Raw genomic sequence first — 19,388 nt, forward strand, 5'->3', positions numbered from 1 at the left:
AGAGAGGATGTTAGTTGTTAATAGGAGTGATGGACATATGCACCCATTAGTTGGATGAATCGGATAGAGGAGAAAGAGTTTGGAAAAGGTGTTTTGGGAATCCATAATAATGAAATAAAATAAGCCATCAATGTAAAAATTATATAAATAAAAAATATATATATATATATATATATTTATATATGTATATGCATCCCACATATCTAAACATATAGCGATCTGTATAACTTTGCATTGAAGCTTTCACAGCATTTATTCTGTGCTGCCTGATTATGGTAATAAAACCCTTGAACTTTTTATTGATTTAGAACTTAATTACTGAGTGGTTCCAGTTTCTTATACTTGTTACTCTGCTAAATTGGTGTTCAGGAGGGTGCCTTTTCAGGCAGAATAAGACCAGAGTAGTGCTGTCTGAAGGTACATTTGGGGTAATTTGAATTTTGTGGGTGTCCTGAATAATGAGGTATGATTCTGCTCCAGCACATAAATACACAAATGAGCATATTATACTTATGGCATTTTATGCACAAGTCACAGCTCCCACAATATAAACACCAATATGTACATGCATGCTGTAATATCTACAAATAAAATTGCATAAATAAATCCAGTACTGGGTTATGGTGACTACCTGTCCGTATTTAAATGGAACGTACGTTCATTCATCTTCATGCCCCTCATTCACAGCTCATCCTTTCGTAGCTGATAGGTGCTGCTCTCTGTCCTTATGGTATCCATTTTTAAAATGAGCTCAGCCTCGCAGGCTGAGGGGTCAAATTACCCTTTAATCTTATTGGTAACCTTAAGGTTTCACGCCACCCAGTCAGGACGGGATCCTACAGGGGCAATCTAGCAAGCCATGAGCAATATACTGCCCTCGCCATTGTCCGTCTTTTTCCTAGGAAATGTTCAACGGGGGGGTTAGGGTGGACACAAGATTGACGAATGTAATTTTCAAACTATTTTGATAAAGTTAAGGGTGCTTTTATTAACTGAAATGGCCGCAAAATATTTGAGGAAAAATTGTAGAAGTAGAGAAAAATATTCTTTAGATAGACAATGATCGATTAACAGATTTGGCTATGGTTGGATAAATACAAAATAAACATGCTCAAAGGCAACCATAAAGAGGCCTCTTTGAAATAAAATGTCCTCAATATTTATTAGCAGCAGAATAATAAACAAAATGACACAGATAGTACATTTTCAAACCTCAGCTTTACTGCACTTCAGCTCAAATCAGCCTTTAACAAAAAAAAAAAACCCAAAAAACAGTTGTTCAGATTTCCTCAGTTTATAGTAAAAGGGAACCACGCTTGAGACAACCTGGACATTTCACCAGAATCGGTTTTAGACGGGGTTTGCCTCTCTTGTCACTGTTTTTTTATTTTGTGCCCGGCCCAGTTCTAAATATGTGCCCAAGCGTTGACCTGTAATCCCCTGCAGTGAACAAATGCACTTTGGTGTAAAAAGCATGCACTTTCCTCCTTTCATCCTAATTTGATATTTCTCTCTTTTTCACACAAGTGCCAAGAATAGGCCATCACTTACTTTGATTTGACATGTCATTCAGTGCTTTATCTCCTTGGCTCTGTAGGGTCACCAAGGTAAAGTAAACACCTTTCCTTTCCAGCAGCTCTTCGTGTGTTCCTCTTTCAACAGCCCGTCCTCGCTCAAAACCAATAATTGTGTCTGCGTTTTTAATTGTTGACAGGCGGTGGGCTATAGAGATTGTTGTGCGTCCACACTGAACCTAAGGAGTACATACATTGCTTTTAGGATTATTCATTGATAAAATGTATGTTAGTCTCACATAGCTGCAACGATTCATAATTCTGAGAAGATATATTTGTGATATTTCTTTAGTCTTTTCCCAGAAAACGTGACTGATGCAGCAACATAAGCCCAACTTACTCTACAGATGCAGAAATTGCTTTAACTCTGGTGACATATCTTCTAACATCACCAGATTAATTGTTCATAACATGTCTAATGCCATGGTAAGGTTTATGAAAGCCACCAGGACAACAATTGTGAGACACAAAGATACATTTCACAAAGTTACAGTTTTATAGCTGTATGGGTGACATCGAAATAAATATCATTCTTCACATGAAAAAATGCACGTAGACCAGTAATTGACCACGCTTCTAAACTATTAGCCAACCGTGGGCGAATGTTGCAAAAGAGAATGATATGCAGTTGTCCTAATTATTGATGGAGCACGGATTACAGCCACTGGTGGCTGTGGTTTGCCTTTTGCGGACAGGCATGATAAACAAGGGCTGAGCCCTTCAGGAAGTACTTTCAGGATACTGCTTCAATAAAATAATTCAGAGGCTACCTGTGACCGTGACAGATTTTAGGCATATGTGTCTGACCGATGCATACTGCCACTGATCGACCTGTCCGTGGCATCACTGGAGAAAATATTCTGCTTGTGTTTTATAACTGTAATTGCCCTCAGCACGGGGCAATAAAAGCAGTTAATTGCCATTCCCGCAATTATGAGCACTCACTGAGTGCCACTATCATGAATACCAGATTCTAAATATGGTTATTCAGTGCTATGACAAGACAACAGTGGGAAAAAAAGGTTTACCTACTGTGGGGATGTCATAAGGGACTCTACTCATTATTACGCAAAATAACGATCCCGCATCTAGGCATGAGCATGCAATTCGTGCTAGAAAATAGTGTAACATCGGCCCGACCATGGACGTCAATTGGCCAAAGTGCCATGGGTACCGGAAGTGACATCACATGCCATTTCACCTTTACTTTTACTCACACGCATATGATTAGACAATTACATATTCGTTCAGACACACACTTTCTTTTACATAAGCACGCTCTCATCCTCAAGCATGCACACAACATACACTTAAAAGTATAGAAATGATTGAAAACAAGGAAGTGGAGCCCCAACCAATATCCATAAGGACGAGCTGACCTTCCGAACCTGGCACTGATTTTGACACCTCTGAGGCCTGGGGTCGCAGAGGCAGTGCCAGAGGTCAGAAGGAGAAAGCTTGGGATGCAGCTGTGACATGTGGCAACCACTAAATGACGTCCATGCACCCGACCCGAACAACAGATACTCTGCTCGCATGCTGTTTATTCAAAATGTTTCTGTCCTCCCTCAAAGTTTTTTTTACCTAAATGCAATATCAGCTACACGCAGGAGCACAATCGTGTGATTTCGAGCACGCAGTTCTTAAAATTACGCAAGATTGTGCTGCCATATATGACATTTCTCCGGCCCTAAACCACAACAAACGTCTGTTTAATTCCGACAAATTGTTGGCGATTGATTTATTATCCTGCACCACCAGATTTCACTCAAGAAAGGCAAACAACACACATTTTGTTTCTCCGATTGCTTCATGTGCCTGCCACTGAACCTAGCACGCAAGTAAACAGGAATAATTAGTGGCAGCTTTTTAAGCTTTCTGATATGCGTGATAAAAAGCAACATTCCCTCTCTGGTGCTAGTGACAATTAGAGCCTTGTGAGCATATGAACATGTGCCCCTGCCATTGTCGGAGACTATCATTCAAAATCATCGGCACCATGCAATGACTTTATAAGATTACAAATGTACACTCAACATAAATACAGTGGCGGCCACCGCAAATCTCAAGGAGGGGGCGGGGACGGGGGAAATAAATAAGACACAAAAAAACGTATCTCTATTGCCGCTGCCAGCCGCTTCGCTCCTCTTCTCGCTCCTGGGGGTGTCCCAGAGGTCCCTGGGTCACCAGCACAGGCTCCGCACGCGATCCTGTCGTTGCTCTCATGCTATACCTAGCATCAGGATTGGTCTGAGCAGCTTGGTTTGCCGCTCAGACAGTGCATTGGAGTCTGTGCCAATTTTTCCAACCCTGCTGTGCATCACAGCCATGTTGGATAAACCTAAGTGTGCATGTCAGTTTATCCAGCCTAAGACGGCTGGCCAAACTGACATGCGTACTTAAGTCCTCTCCACTCCTCCTCCCCACTCCCATGGCCCAGCCACACCCCTCTCTGCACACGCTGGCTGAGCCAACAGCTGAAAAATAAAACAATAATAAAACATTGTTTTATTTTTCAGCTGCTGACTCTTAGTCAGTGGGGCGACGCTTCTTCACCATTGCGAAGGAGCCGCCACTGCATAAATAGAGCTATGTCACAATGCATTGTATGGTATTGCAAGTAAGCATTAATCTCACCCTTCAGTGGCAATCATGTAGAGTATGTTTGGCTCATGTACTTTTTTATAACTATTTTTAACTTTAATATTGCTCCCAAGGTAGGAAAATACTATCCAGTGGTTTCCTGTACTTCACATACTCTTGTGCTATATAACAACTATAAAATAGCAAATAATGGCTCCACATACTGCTTGCTATACACTGAACAATTTTAGTAGACCTCTATTCATTATTAGAACATCCAAATTGTTAAGAAAAAGGGATTGTCTCAAACCTTGTCAAGGGCCTCCTGGACAATTGCTTCACTCTCATTGTCCAGTGCTGAAGTGGCCATGTCTAAAAGAAGGATCCGTGGATTTCGCACCAGAGCTCTTGCAATAGCAATTCTTTGCTTCTGACCACCACTCATCTGACCTCCACCTTCTCCAACAAGAGTGTCGAATTTCTGAAATAAAACCGTTTACAATGAGCTATAAAGTTCATATGCTACATTCCTGTACAGGGAGTGCAGAATTATTAGGCAAATGAGTATTTTGACCACATCATCCTCTTTATGCATGTTGTCTTACTCCAAGCTGTATAGGCTCGAAAGCCTACTACCAATTAAGCATATTAGGTGATGTGCATCTCTGTAATGAGAAGGGGTGTGGTCTAATGACATCAACACCCTATATCAGATGTGCATAATTATTAGGCAACTTCCTTTCTTTTGGCAAAATGGGTCAAAAGAAGGACTTGACAGGCTCAGAAAAGTCAAAAATAGTGAGATATCTTGCAGAGGGATGCAGCACTCTTAAAATTGCAAAGCTTCTGAAGCGTGATCATCGAACAATCAAGCGTTTCATTCAAAATAGTCAACAGGGTCGCAAGAAGCGTGTGGAAAAACCAAGGCGCAAAATAACTGCCCATGAACTGAGAAAAGTCAAGCGTGCAGCTGCCACGATGCCACTTGCCACCAGTTTGGCCATATTTCAGAGCTGCAACATCACTGGAGTGCCCAAAAGCACAAGGTGTGCAATACTCAGAGACATGGCCAAGAAGAAAGGCTGAAAGACGACCACCACTGAACAAGACACACAAGCTGAAACGTCAAGACTGGGCCAAGAAATATCTCAAGACTGATTTTTCTAAGGTTTTATGGACTGATGAAATGAGAGTGAGTCTTGATGGGCCAGATGGATGGGCCCGTGGCTGGATTGGTAAAGGGCAGAGAGCTCCAGTCCGACTCAGACGCCAGCAAGGTGGAGGTGGAGTACTGGTTTGGGCTGGTATCATCAAAGATGAGCTTGTGGGGCCTTTTCGGGTTGAGGATGGAGTCAAGCTCAACTCCCAGTCCTACTGCCAGTTCCTGGAAGACACCTTCTTCAAGCAGTGGTACAGGAAGAAGTCTGCATCCTTCAAGAAAAACATGATTTTCATGCAGGACAATGCTCCATCACACGCGTCCAAGTACTCCACAGCGTGGCTGGCAAGAAAGGGTATAAAAGAAGGAAATCTAATGACATGGCCTCCTTGTTCACCTGATCTGAACCCCATTGAGAACCTGTGGTCCATCATCAAATGTGAGATTTACAAGGAGGGAAAACAGTACACCTCTCTGAACAGTGTCTGGGAGGCTGTGGTTGCTGCTGCACGCAATGTTGATGGTGAACAGATCAAAACACTGACAGAATCCATGGATGGCAGGCTTTTGAGTGTCCTTGCAAAGAAAGGTGGCTATATTGGTCACTGATTTGTTTTTGTTTTGTTTTTGAATGTCAGAAATGTATATTTGTGAATGTTGAGATGTTATATTGGTTTCACTGGTAATAATAAATCATTGAAATGGGTATATATTTTTTTTTTGTTAAGTTGCCTAATAATTATGCACAGTAATAGTCACCTGCACACACAGATATCCCCCTAACATAGCTAAAACTAAAAACAAACTAAAAACTACTTCCAAAAATATTCAGCTTTGATATTAATGAGTTTTTTGAGTTCATTGAGAACATGGTTGTTGTTCAATAATAAAATTAATCCTCAAAAATACAACTTGCCTAATAATTCAGCACTCCCTGTATATTTGGTCCCATCTCAATTCATGGAATTAATACATTTTCAATTCTTTCTCCAAATTGCAGAAGGCATGGGCTGATTTTTTATTTGTACAGGTTTTGTGTTGTTGTGTTTAAAAGCAGCAACTGTTTCTGTGCCTTATTTACCTAATACAACATCCAGCATTGAATTTGAATTTGAGCAATAGCTAAATAAAAAAACAAAAAGATACAAGTGCAAATATGAAAAGGATAATACAGTGCCAAAAACCGTGGAGATATCTATGTAGGGATCTAACACTGAGAATTGGTCACTATCCAACTCTCTGTTAAGCTACTGTCAAATAAGAGAGCCCCAAAGACTCATTTCCTAAAATATCAGCTGATGGATAGTATGGTCATTTTAACCCCATTTCACCCACTGGTATTTTGCTTTTTGGACTTCCCGGATTTTGAACGTTTGGTGTGAGTCACTGTGAGCTAACTAACAGAGTCTTACTCACTGTATGCTCTGCCAAAAAGAGTTGTGAGTGTTAGCCACCAGCTCCCCACTTTTAAAACAAAGTCCTCTTCTGTGCACCAGGGGTAAGATGTTCCGGGCTGGTTGCACATGAACATGTGGACTATTGTCCCACATAGTCAGTGTTAGAAATTGGGTCTTTGGTTGGCAGTCAGGCTACCCCCTGTCAAAGCAAAGACCCTCACTCTAGTTAGGGTAAGTCACACACAATCCAAATTATCCTGTGCCCACCCTCTGGTAGCTTGACACTGAGCAGTCAGGCAATGTGTAAAGTATTTGTGCAATAAATCATACAATAACACCATATAGCACCACAAAAATACACCACACAGTGTTTAGAAAAATATATAATATTTATTGGATAAGATGCAGGTCGAAACGATTAAAATGCAATAAGTAAATGTTGAGATATCATTGAAAAGTGATATAAAGTGGGTCATTTCAACCCTGGCGGTACAGGACCGCCAGGAAATTACGGAAGCACGCCAACAGGCTGGCGGTGCTTCCAAGGTCATTACAACCGCGGCGGAAGCGCCGCGGTCGCACCGCCGGGGCTGGCGGTTTCCCGCCACAATGGCCCCGGCGGTACTAATCCAGGGGATTACGAGTCCCCTACCGCCAGCCTTTTCCTGGAGGTTTGAACCACCAGGAAAAGGCTGGCGGTACGGGGAGTCGCAGGCCCCTGGGGGCCCCTGCACTGCCCATGCCACTAGCATGGGCAGTGCAGGGGCCCCCTGACAGGGCCCCATGCGGCTTTTCACTGTCTGCTCTGCAGACAGTGAAAAGCGCGACGGGTGCAACTGCACCCGTCGCACGGCCGCAACACCGCCGGCTCCATTTGGAGCCGGCTCCCATGTTGCGGCCCACATCCCCGCTGGGCTGGCGGGCGGAAACTCTGTTTCCGCCCGCCGGTCCAGCAGAGATGTGATAATGGGCACCGCAGGAGTGCGCCGCATTGGCGGCCGCACAGCGGTTACAACTTGGCGGACGGCGGTTGCCACCCACCAATGTTGTAATAAGGGCCAAAGTGTCTTAAGTCTTTTAAAAGCAAACAAAGTCTCTTGCAAGCACAAAGTACCTGGTTTCTGTGAAAAATCTCTGCAAAGAACCACAGAGGAGGAGATGCGTGGAAACAAAGGGGTGTGCATCGATTTCTCGGGGCGCACACAGTGATGCGTTGTTTAGTTTTCACGCAGGTATGGCGGTGAGTCGATTTCTGGCCCTCGGTCGTGGATCCTCTTCGGGTTGCGGTGTTTTCAGACGCCCCTGGGACAATGCGTGGATTTCCTGCACTGGCAGGAGGAAGTCACAGGAGCTGCGTCGATCCGGTGTGCGTTTCGTCAAATCTTCTACTGCACAGCAGGCTCTGCGTTGATTCCTCTCAGGAAGTCGGGCTGCGTCGTTCCAGTTTGGCGTGTGATGTCATTTTCACCGCAGTGCAGGCTGTGCATCATTTCTGGCAGGCTGTGCGTCGAATTTCGCAGCACAAGGAGTCCTTCTTTTACTGATGAAGATTTTTTGGTCCTGAGACTTCAGGGAACAGGAGGCAAGCTCTATCAAAGCCCTTGGAGAGCACTTCTTCAGCACAGCCAGAGAGCAGCATGGCAGCAGGGCAACAGCAAGGCAGCAGTCCTTCACAGAAAGCAGACAGGTGAGTCCTTTGGGCAGCCAGACAGTTCTTCTTGGCAGGATGCAGGTTCTGGTTCAAGTTTCTTCTCCAGTAAGTGTCTGTGAGGTAGTGTCTACCACAAGAAGTGTCTGAGTTGGTAGGGGCAGAGGCCCTGTTTATATTCCCAAATGTGCCTTTGAAGTGGGCAAGACTTCAAAGAGTGGCTCAGAAGTGCACAAGGTCCCCTGTCAGTTCAATCCTGTCTGCGATGGTTCCAGTAGGGTGTGTGGTAGTCCTTTGTGTGAGTGCAGGCTACTGTCCTTTGACATGCAAGTGTCAGGCTCTCCACCCTCCCAGCCCAGAAAGACATATTCAAAATGCAGATGTATTCAAGTGAGGCTGAGTATCCTGTGTGTGGGGTGTGTCTGAGTGAATGCACAAGGACCTGTCAACTAAGCCCAGCCAGATTTAAGTACAGAGAAATGCTCACTTTCTAAAAGTGACATTTCTAAAATAGTAATAATAAATCCTAATTCACCAGCCAGCAGGATTTTATATCACCAGTCTGGCCATACTAAATATGACCTTCCTACTCCTTTCAGATCAGCAGCTACCACTCAAACAATGTATGAGGGCAGCCCCAATGTTAGTCAGTGAAGGGGGCAGGCCACACAGCAGTGTAAAAACGAATCTAGGAGTTTTACACTACCAGGACATGTAAACTACATAGGTACATGTCCTGCCGTTTGCCTACATAGCACGCTGCCCTATGGGTTACCTAGGGCATACCTTAGGGGTGTCTCATATGTAGAAAAAGGGGAGATTTAGGCTTGTCTAGTACTTTTAAATGCCAAGTCTAATTGGCAGTGAAACTGCACACACAGGCCTTTCAGTGGCAGGCCTGAGACAAGGTTAAGGGGCTACTTAATATGGGTGGCACTATCAATGCTGCAGGCCCATGTTATACAGGAGCACTTGCACTTTAGCACTGGATGGCAGTGGTAAAGTGCTCAGAGTAACAAAAACAGCAAAATTAGTGTCCAGCACACATCAACAACCTGGGAAACAGAGGCAAAACGTTAGGTGAGACCACGCCAAGGATGAAAAGTCTAACACTCATCATCCATCTACACAGGAAGTGACATCACTGGATTTCCCATCATCCATCTGCATGGGAAGTGACATCACTGGATTCCCATCATGCATCTGCACAGAAAGTAACATCATTGGATTTCCCATCATCCATCTGAACAGAAAATTACATCACTCCACTCCTCTCCCAGGATCCACTTAATGGCTGTCACAGAATGGAGGCGCAGTGGAGGAGTACAGTGGGCATGCCGCTGATGTGCCAAAGGCAGGCCCATCTGCACCCATCTATGCCTGGACCATGCTCAGCACCAGGAAGTATGGTCCTCCCCCGTCCTGATGCTACCACATTTCATCCCTCTGCACCCTCTACCCAGGTCACAGATCCACACTGTACTGCCTCTCTGCACCACACAACACCAATGGAGGATTCTCCTGCACTTCAAGATCAAGAACAAAATCACCACTATTTGCAGCAACCTCAACTCATAACCAGACCCAACAGACCTCGCCAAACAGCTCCTGATCTTATAAAAAAAATCAAAGCTGGCCACATGGCCCGTTGTCACCCCAGAAGACCCCTCTGCCACTGTGAAGACCATCCACTTAGGGACCCCATCATACCCTTCCCCTCACCAGGCTTGCTTCAGTGGACTGCAACTCATCAGCGTGATGCACATAACCATTATGGATGCATTCATCTCTTCCTGTCATCCCATTGCCGAGGAAACCCATTGCGAACCCTTTACCTTTTGCCAACTACAGACCAATCTCTTTGCTACCATTCTTGGATAAGGTCCTGGAGAAAATCATCAACAGATACCCCAACAAATACATCAATGACCACCAACTCCTCAACACTAACCACTCCATGGAAATTGCCCTTATCTCTGCCACTGATGACATACACAAAAGGCATCATGGCGGCCCTCATCCTCCTGGGCCTCTCCACAGCATTTAACACAGCCTGCCATCCCATCCTCATCCAATGCCTACACAACATTGGAATCCAAGGGCATGCACTCTGATGGATCAATTTCTTCCAGATTGTAAGGACCCAGTCTGTCAACCTGGCACCATACACCTAGGATGCTCATGGCCTCATCTGCGGAGCTCTGTAAGGATCCTCCCTAAGCCTGACCCTCTTCAGCTCATGCACGATTCCTCAAGCCAGCATCATCCACACTCTTGACACCAACGTCCTCTCTTATGCATTCAACATGCAAGACACCTAGTGCCAGGATCAAGTTCAATGCCTGCATGTACGAATTCATCCACTGGATAAAGACCAACTCTAAAGGTAAACACCAACAAGACCAAAATCATGACCTTTGGGACGAGCACATCACTGCGGGCCTCACCTGGTAGCTGATAGAGCTAGGACTGACACCCGCACCCACCAACCGTACTAAGAAACTCATGAAACATCATTGACAGCATACTCAACATGTCTGCCCAAGTCAATGCCGTCACTGTCTCATACTTCCATATCCTGAAGATGCCAAGGAGGATTGTCCAATGGCTCCCAGTCAGCACCGGCAAAACTGTGACAAATACCCTGGTCACAAGAAACCTGGACTACGGGAACACCCTCTATAGAGAAATAAAAAAAAAAAACTCACCAGAAGCATACAGACCATTCAGAACTCAGTGACCAGAATCGCTCTCAACCTTCCACTGCTCACTCACATCAAACCATACCTGAAGGAGCATCACTGGCTCCGCGTTCACAAACAAACATAATCCTCATCAACCACACTTTAAAAACACTACATAACACTGGCCCAACATACTTCAACAATTGCATCTGCTTTCACAATTCGTACAGACAACTTTGTTCATTCAGGCTCCCACTTGCAAAAATCACACACATATAGAAAACCACATCTAGTGGTCATGCCTTCTCCTACATTGCTACTAAAGCTTAGTAATGACCTGCAGCTAAACATAAGATCCTCTTCCTCACTTCTTGAGTTTTTCAAAAAGCTGAAAACTCAGCTTTTAGAGTAGTCCCACTAGGCTCTAGACACACACCTGATCAGGACCAGGATACCCTCCTGGGTGATAGTGCATTGTGCAAATCTACATTACATAACATGTGTCATTAACATATTGTGTAAAGGGGCCTACTTTCTGAAAATTTCCAATCAAAGTTAAAAACCTCTGCATAGGGGAGAGAGGGGGAGAAAGAATATGGATTTTGCAGGGCCCTGATTAAAAACTGCTCTTGTCTGGACTGCTGAGACACCCTGGATTTGGACCGAATGGGAGTCTGTGGATGTACTTCTCCAGGGCCAGTGACACTGCTCCCCAACCCCTCTGAAAGACATTAGATGGATGAGCCTGATAGGAGATCCTGGAAGGACAGGGTAGCACTGGAACAACTTTGAATTAGGCTTCTAGGTGAGTGATCTTTGACAATGGGGTTCTCCTGACTCTTGCTGACACACTAGTGTCTTGTATACGGCCAATGGAGGCCATGGAGTCTGAAGAGTGCAGGCTGGGAGAGTATTCTGCCTTTAGAGTTGCAGTGCACGGACCACCAGGAACTCAACAGAAGTCAGGTCCTCAGCAAATAACTTAGGGGAAGAAGAAAGGCCATAAACTCTCACTCATCAGAGGGAGGGCAGTGAAGAAAATTTCTCATGGAAGCTCCAAAAGGTTTAGACACCAGTACGCCTGAGGAGAAACCTTAACCTGCAATGACCCTTCAGCTTGGGTTCCCTAGTTTTAAGGGACTGAAGAAAGCAAGAGAAAGTGCCTCTCTGTGTCTCCAGGATGCCTAGGATAACATAATCACCGGAGGGGCCAGGTATGTGTGGCACCTTCCCCCTCAAGTTTTTAAACCTTCTCGGAGAGGCAAGGCACTTGGGAGAAGATTGACTGACTGAGTAGCATCCCCCCATATTACTAAATTGGTCACAAGGGTTCCCCCCTTCCCCGCTGCGCCCTGCAAGATTTGTTGAAACCAAGGGTCCCCAGTACCCTGGGCACCAAAGATCATTGAGCGCTGCACAACTCTCGGTCCCAGGGAGGGCCTGAGCTGCAGGACCATGATGGTGTACTGCCCTCAGCCCCCTTGCCCATATTTGGAGAGTGGAGGTGCCCACTCAGGAAGGGCAGGGGCACCACCAATGTTTTTAATAATGTTCTGCAGGGCTACCAAAAGTGCAGCAGCTCCAAAAGGAACCTGTTTTGCAATTTCCAAAATGATGCCTCAGGGCTCCCAGGTTACAGGAATAGTGACCAGGGAATCTTTTAATCCCTTTTGAAGAACATCTGAAGTTGAGGCTCTTAAGTCTTATCCTTAGGGTAGTGTGCTGTTGGGACTTCTGTTGATTTCTGCTTAGGCTACTCTTCAGCAAGTTATCAGTAGGAAAATGGACCATACTACACTATGTTCAATGTTGAAATGCATTATTAGCAATTACAATGTTGATAATACTCTAGGATACCTTGTGTGGTAATGAAATGCAATCATCTTGCATTGGTTTTAATTTTCCTACATTGGATCTTTTATTCTACATTTCTACTTTTATTCTTGTGATGACACATCAACAAAAACCTGTAGGATATACTTTTACTAACTGCACAACATTATATTTTATTCAGCTTATGTGCAGGGCACTGTGGTTTTAGGGTTGTTAGGCTGTTTCACTAGAGGTATTTCCATCAATCATTATGTACACATGTGCAAAAATGCACTGTATTCAGTAGTGTGTATAACAGAGCGTTAGCCTCAGCTGGAAAATGATTGATTAGATATTGTTAGGTGCATGTTTGAGAACTATGGTACTAGCCCACACCACCTCCCCTTTGTAGGGATTGGACTGCCCTGTCTTGCTAACCTGATTACGTCAAGTGCTACAAAGGGGAACTAGGCTCCCAGTGGAAGGAAAGTTTCAGACTAAGCAATTGTGAAGGTCTCACATACTTGTCAACTAGTTTCTCACTTTCGAAAGTTTCTATCATTCTTACCTAATGTATGGTGCTTCACACATCTTTTTATTTTGGAGTTAGACTGAAGATTCCTAAATTGTCACCGTTCAAAGTAATTGAACTTGTGATCACTCATATGAAAAGTACACAAATAGCTGAATCTAGGCCAACAAAAACATGCAAAAGATACATTACCTTTTGAAGCTATGAATGGAACTTGAATGTAATTTATATGGTGCAAAAGATTAACAAAGCCAAAAAAAAGTGGCAGTGGTATAATGATTGAAATTAAGTGTCTGGCTCACAAACAAACAAAAAATCCAGTGCGCATACACTGAAGTTTGAGCAAACTATAAAAACTAATCCATACTTCAACAGTTCAGGAAAAACGTTTGTTTGGTGCATAGTCACTCACAAAAAAATGTGTTGAAATATGGACTTCATGTGCATGATCTGCATTTTACTTTATTTCAGTGGTAATTCTGCACTTGTGGGCATGCTAGCAGGGATAAGGAGAGCAAATTCCAAGCAGTCCCACGTACACCTATGTCTCATTCACCTATGGTAGTCATGAACTAGCCCAGCTCCCCCACTGGGAAAGCCGCACAACTGCCCGTCTGAATTGGAAACTATGGGCCTTATTCATAAAGGTAAACTTACACTGTTGGTAGCTTTTGGTACACTTTGGTAATATTACTATTTTTTGCTAGTCACAAACTGCAAGCGGAGCTTTACACAGAGTATTTTATGGCTGCAGAGACTGTCCTCTTTTAATGTGCACAGTTCTCCAAAGTCATAAAGATACTACACGTAAAACTACACTCTTAGTTTGTGAATAGCAAATAAACAGTAAACCTACACCAAATGCGTAAGTTTGCCTTTGGAATAAGGCCCTATATACTCTGCACACAAAAACCTGGAGCAAGAAAGTACAGATGGATATTTTCAATTACATTTAACCATAGAATTAATAAGCCTCAAATATCAGTTATAATTTCTAGATCAGTACAGTAGTTACAGAAAAAAGGGAATCATCTGTTCTCCTCTCATCTACTCTCCTCTTAGGAAACCATCCTTCCACCATTTGGGACATTACTTGAAATTGTGAAGGGATGTCACCAATGTGTTTACTTGAATGCCAATGGGCAGAAGGCTAAGGCGCCACCCTAGCATAATTTTTTTTACGCTAAGTAGGCATTAGAGAGGCCCCAACCGTGTGCCATATTTACACATTGGTGCAGTGTATGCATGGCTCCACTTTGCAACCCTTGCATCATATTGCACATGCAACAGGTAAAATGTAGGCAATGGGAGTGTTCCCACGCAGGGAGACCTAAAACAGTGGCGTAGTGAAATTTACAAAACTTCACTGCATCATGTTTTCCATCATTTTTAACGCCTGCTCAGGGCAGGAGTTTAAATGACGCTCCCATAATAACCCATGGGCCCCCCTGTGCTTTGCAGGACTACCACCATCATTTATGGTGCTAATCCAGCAAAGTGCCACAATAGCGTCATAAATTATGACGCTATTGTGCTAGCATGCACCATGATGTGCTGCATGGTAAATACAGTGCTACCATGGTGACGTTAGCGGGGCGCAGGGCAACCCAAGAAAAGTGGTGCATCAGAGCTGATGCGGCACTTTCTTGTAAATATGCTCCTGCATGTTAAAAACAACGATAAGCAGTAAGAGGGAGTCATTAAAAGTCTGGTACAATATGTAAACCCCATTATATGGAGGTTCACCTACTCTGCCAAATACGTGGTTCTTCACCTCATTTAGAAGTGGAGGAATGTCGGTATGCCAGTATATAGTCTAAAAGTAGGGATAGCTCCCAGGAATAGGGATTAAAGCTAGATTAGTGTTTAGGTTAGTTATTTTCACTCAACACACCTCAATAAAACATATGAAGTTTGAGATCATAGTGGGTTAACAGTGCTTTGACGAGCCATTATCATGTTTCATGAATACAAATACAACAACATGCCAGTTACATGAATGCTGAGCGCAATTTGTAGGGCGAGTTATGGCAGAGCTGAGCAAGAAATCAAGCTGTGCTCAAATAATGACCCCACCTACTGGGAAATAAACCCTGCCTGTTTTTATTTTGTTTTTCAAAAGGAAGCCCCGCTTTGGGAGATTGCTTTTGCAAATGAAAAAAAATGCCAAACGGCAAACTTTTATGTGTCACCGGAGGTTGCCCTGAAGGCAGTGAGATTTCCAAAATGAAGGTGGGGATCGGAAGCACGGCAAGCAGTTCTCTGCCAGGCCACAACTGACACTGATCTGGCTGGGCTGGTGGGCCTCCAGTTGGCCTCTAAAAGGACCTCTAAATATTATATGTTATATTATGTTATGTTAGTTTATGTTATGTTACTAGTTTATGTAAAGCACTTGTTCAACAAGTAGGTTTCTTGGCACTGTGAAGGGATTTAAAAATGATACAGCCGACTTAAAAATGGATTGTTGTTCTCCTGGTAACTAGTGAAGCTTTCTCAAGGGGGGGGGGATTGTGGCAGCATCGAGGCTGTTGAAAGCTTAACATAGCCTGTGCCAATTGAAGTCTTCCATTGAGGCATTTAGGAAGGCAAAAATAGAGAGAGTTAGTATAATCTAGCCTGGAAATGACTGAAGCAATAATAACGTGGACCAAGGCTTCAAACATGAGGAATTTACTAATCTTCTTAATTTTAAGCAGCTGTAGAAAACAGGAGGACGTGACCGCTCCTACTGTGGGTTTCATACACAGGTTCCTGTTGATAAAGACGTAACAGAGTTCTTGGGTTTGTGTGGTTGTACTCATTGTAGGGGGCCAGAAGGAGGAACTCCACAGGTCAAGCTTATTAAGAGTGATGACAATCTCTGTTTTATCCGACTTAAGTTTTAGTTGGTTGCAATTCATCCAGTCTTGTATGAACAACACAGTGTTTTGAAAGGTTTCCATGGATTAGAAAGAGGTATTGATGGTAAATAGCAACTGCGTATTGTCCGCATATTTATATATTTTAACTTGCATTTTCTTTAGGAATTTCACTAGTGGACAAATGTATAGATTAAAAATATGGGGGGACGGGGAAGATCCCTGAGGTACTCCACAGTTTACCCAGACCTTGGAGTATCTGAAGGGCGATAGCTGAACTGATTGCAAGCGGTCCTTTAAAAAGGTTGTAACCCAGCCACAGCTGAGCCCTTTAGACCCACTGCCAATACGAAATTCATAGGTGACCATGTCGAAGGCTGCAGACAGATCAAGAAGGACCAGCGCCTGGGTGGTGCCTCTACCTGCTTCTTCCTGCATGTCATCTATAACTGAAAGGATGACCGCTTCAGTCAAATGGGCTGGCAGGAAACCTGCCTGATGGGTACCAAGGAAGTTAGATTACTCTAAGAAGGAGCAGAGATGCCTAGAAACAAGTTACACTAACACGTTTTGCTAGGACAGGCCACAATGAGATTGGCCAGTAGTTTTTCAAGGTAAGTGGGAGGCTTTAAAGAGGTTAAACTGAGTAGAGAAAATGTAATTAAGTGGTGATTTGACCATGCACATGGAGAAACTGTGATATTGGCCACTGATAGATTAATAGACCATACCTGGTCTAATGTTTGGCCTTTTGCATGAGTGGGTGAGAACATGTACTGTACTAGATTTAAGTTGTTTAGCAGATCGGTAAATTCTGCTTCTGTGTTCCCACCAGCTTCCTAATTTGCCAAGTAGTTTAGGCCGCCTATTAACAGGATTGTGGCATGGTTGATGACTAAGGGGGACATGGATTCTGCAAAGTGTTGCAAATGGCCAGAAGGTCTATACACCTAAGGTGTTGCTATACAACCTAAGGTGTTTCTTAATTACAGCAGCTACTCCTCCCCCTAATTCCGGGGATTCAGAGTCAAGAAGGTGGAAAGTTTTGAACTGGTGCTTGACCATGAATCTGGTGTTAAGGTAGATAACCCTGATTTTGTCTATTTTAGCTTTGAGAGGAGTGGGGTTAATGAGCCTGTGATGATAGATTCACCCCGTTTAATCAATTCTAAAGTGTCAGTCCTATCATGTAGAAGATCTAAGCTTTTTGAGTGCATCTGAGGAATAACAGAAAAATTATGCATGGTGACTGGCCCTTGCGCCAGCCCGCTGTGGATAGTTGCAGACAGGTTTGCTTGTGGCCCGCTGTCTGCCTCTGCTGAGCATCCATGTGCATGCGATCTCTAACAGGCTCCGCCCTCTTCTCTGTTATTGGTTCCCCCATATCCAATCAGTAAGTTAATGACTGTAGACAATTCCCCCCAGTGCACGAACATCAGGTCAATAACAAGATTCCCCACAAATTTGGTGGTGAAGTGTTCCGATAGTATTTTTAAAAAGTGCTCAGGATTTTAAAAACAGGCGCAAGGAGGTCAATTTCAGTGTGAAGCTGGTGCAGCTTCTGTTACGTATCTGCACAGCTGCTAGCAAGAAGTAGGCTGTGTACTTTAACAGGCTCTGCTCCTTCTTTTCTAATTGGTTCTTCGTATTCAATCAGCAAGTTAATGGCCTAAGCCAATTCTCCCCAGTGCCTAAACAACAAGTCAACAACAAGGTTTCCCCCGAATTTGGCGGAAAAACGCTCAGATAGTATTTAAAATAAAAAAAGTGATCTGGATGTTAAAAATATGTGCAAGGAGTGCAATTTCAGTGTGAAGCCAGTGCTGCTTCTGTTACTGGCAGGTCCGCGCTGTTGCCAGCATGAAACAGGCTACGAGCTCTAACAGACTCTGCCCCTTCTCTCCTAAATGGTTCCCCCGTAACCAATCAGTGATTTAATGGCTGTAGACAATCGCCCCAGGGCACGAACAACAGGTCAATAACAAGGCTCCCCACAAATGTGCCAGTAAAATGCTCTGATAGTATTTTTAAAAAAATGGTCAGGAGTCCACTAATTGTCCTGAAACAAATAAAGACTAGTTAAAACATCTCAAGATAGGTCCAGGAACTATTCCTACTGGTATGAATGACTGTCATTCAAATGCACCCATACACAATTTTTCTCATAACTGGGGATCCTAAGCATGGGAAAGAATACCAGTCCAACTGTGATCTCCTAATTATTGTGCTGAATGGATACACAGACTGATACAATGTTTTTGACTAGTGCTTAGTTTTTGTTAATAAATATATCAATGTCTCTTTCCATAATGTTGGAGCTGTTATGGTTCATGTCAATATTCAAACTTGAATTAGGTAGCTATGACATTACCTGTGGTAAGGTCATGATGAAGTTGAATGCATTTGCTTCCTTTGCTGCTTTCACTATGTCTTCCATTGTTGCATTTTCTTTACCAAATCGAATGTTCTCAGCAATTGTGGTAGAGAATAATACTGGTTCTTGCTCAACTATCCCGATCAAGGAGCGCAGCCATTGAATGTTCAGTGTACGAATGTCATGACCATCCAACGTAATCTACAAAAAGCAACATTTTTAATTTCAATATTTTACTGGCATAAGAACAACATACCATAATATTAATATGTTTTGGGCACATGCATTACCACTAATATATTATTATATTCAATAGGTACAATCTTTATCAAGTACAATATTCTTGAATGGATATAGATAAAAGACTAGGGAGGAAAAATAATGTCTTCGGCTATTTTATGAACCTTAAATCTTGTCTGATAACCACAGTATCTTTAGTAATTTGTTTCAGGGTTCAACTGTCAACTGCAAAAAAAGCTAATCATTTGCTGATCCTACCAAAGAATAGGTTGTTAATGTCCAAAATGGTTAATGAGAAATTGAGAGCTGGTTTTGTAAAAGGCTTTGTGGATGATACCCAGGAATTTGAACCATATTCTTGATTTTACTGGAGTCCACTGCAACTGCCTTATAGCAGCAGTGATGTTACAAAAGCCCAGCAGCAGCTAGGTTACCATGTTATGGATGCACTGCAATGCATACTTAAGAAGTCTAATACAGTAGTGAAAGTGGCAGAATATGGCAAACAGATAATCAGAACTGAC

At 43.4% G+C, this 19,388-nt stretch overlaps 1 protein-coding gene across 1 annotated transcript in view; it reads right to left on the reverse strand.

Moving 5' to 3' along the window:
- Positions 1–19,388, reverse strand: part of ABCB11 (ATP binding cassette subfamily B member 11) — a 443,062-nt gene that overhangs the window by 155,984 nt on the left and 267,690 nt on the right. The window contains exons 15-17 of the mRNA XM_069225280.1: positions 18,622–18,825; positions 4,468–4,638; positions 1,552–1,753 (exon numbers count right to left, since the gene is read on the reverse strand). Coding sequence (XP_069081381.1) covers positions 1,552–1,753; positions 4,468–4,638; positions 18,622–18,825 — 577 coding nt within the window. The remainder of the gene's footprint in view (positions 1–1,551; positions 1,754–4,467; positions 4,639–18,621; positions 18,826–19,388) is intronic.

This window comes from Pleurodeles waltl, chromosome 3_1 (genome assembly GCF_031143425.1).
Source record: "Pleurodeles waltl isolate 20211129_DDA chromosome 3_1, aPleWal1.hap1.20221129, whole genome shotgun sequence".
Taxonomy (NCBI): Eukaryota; Metazoa; Chordata; class Amphibia; order Caudata; family Salamandridae; genus Pleurodeles; species Pleurodeles waltl.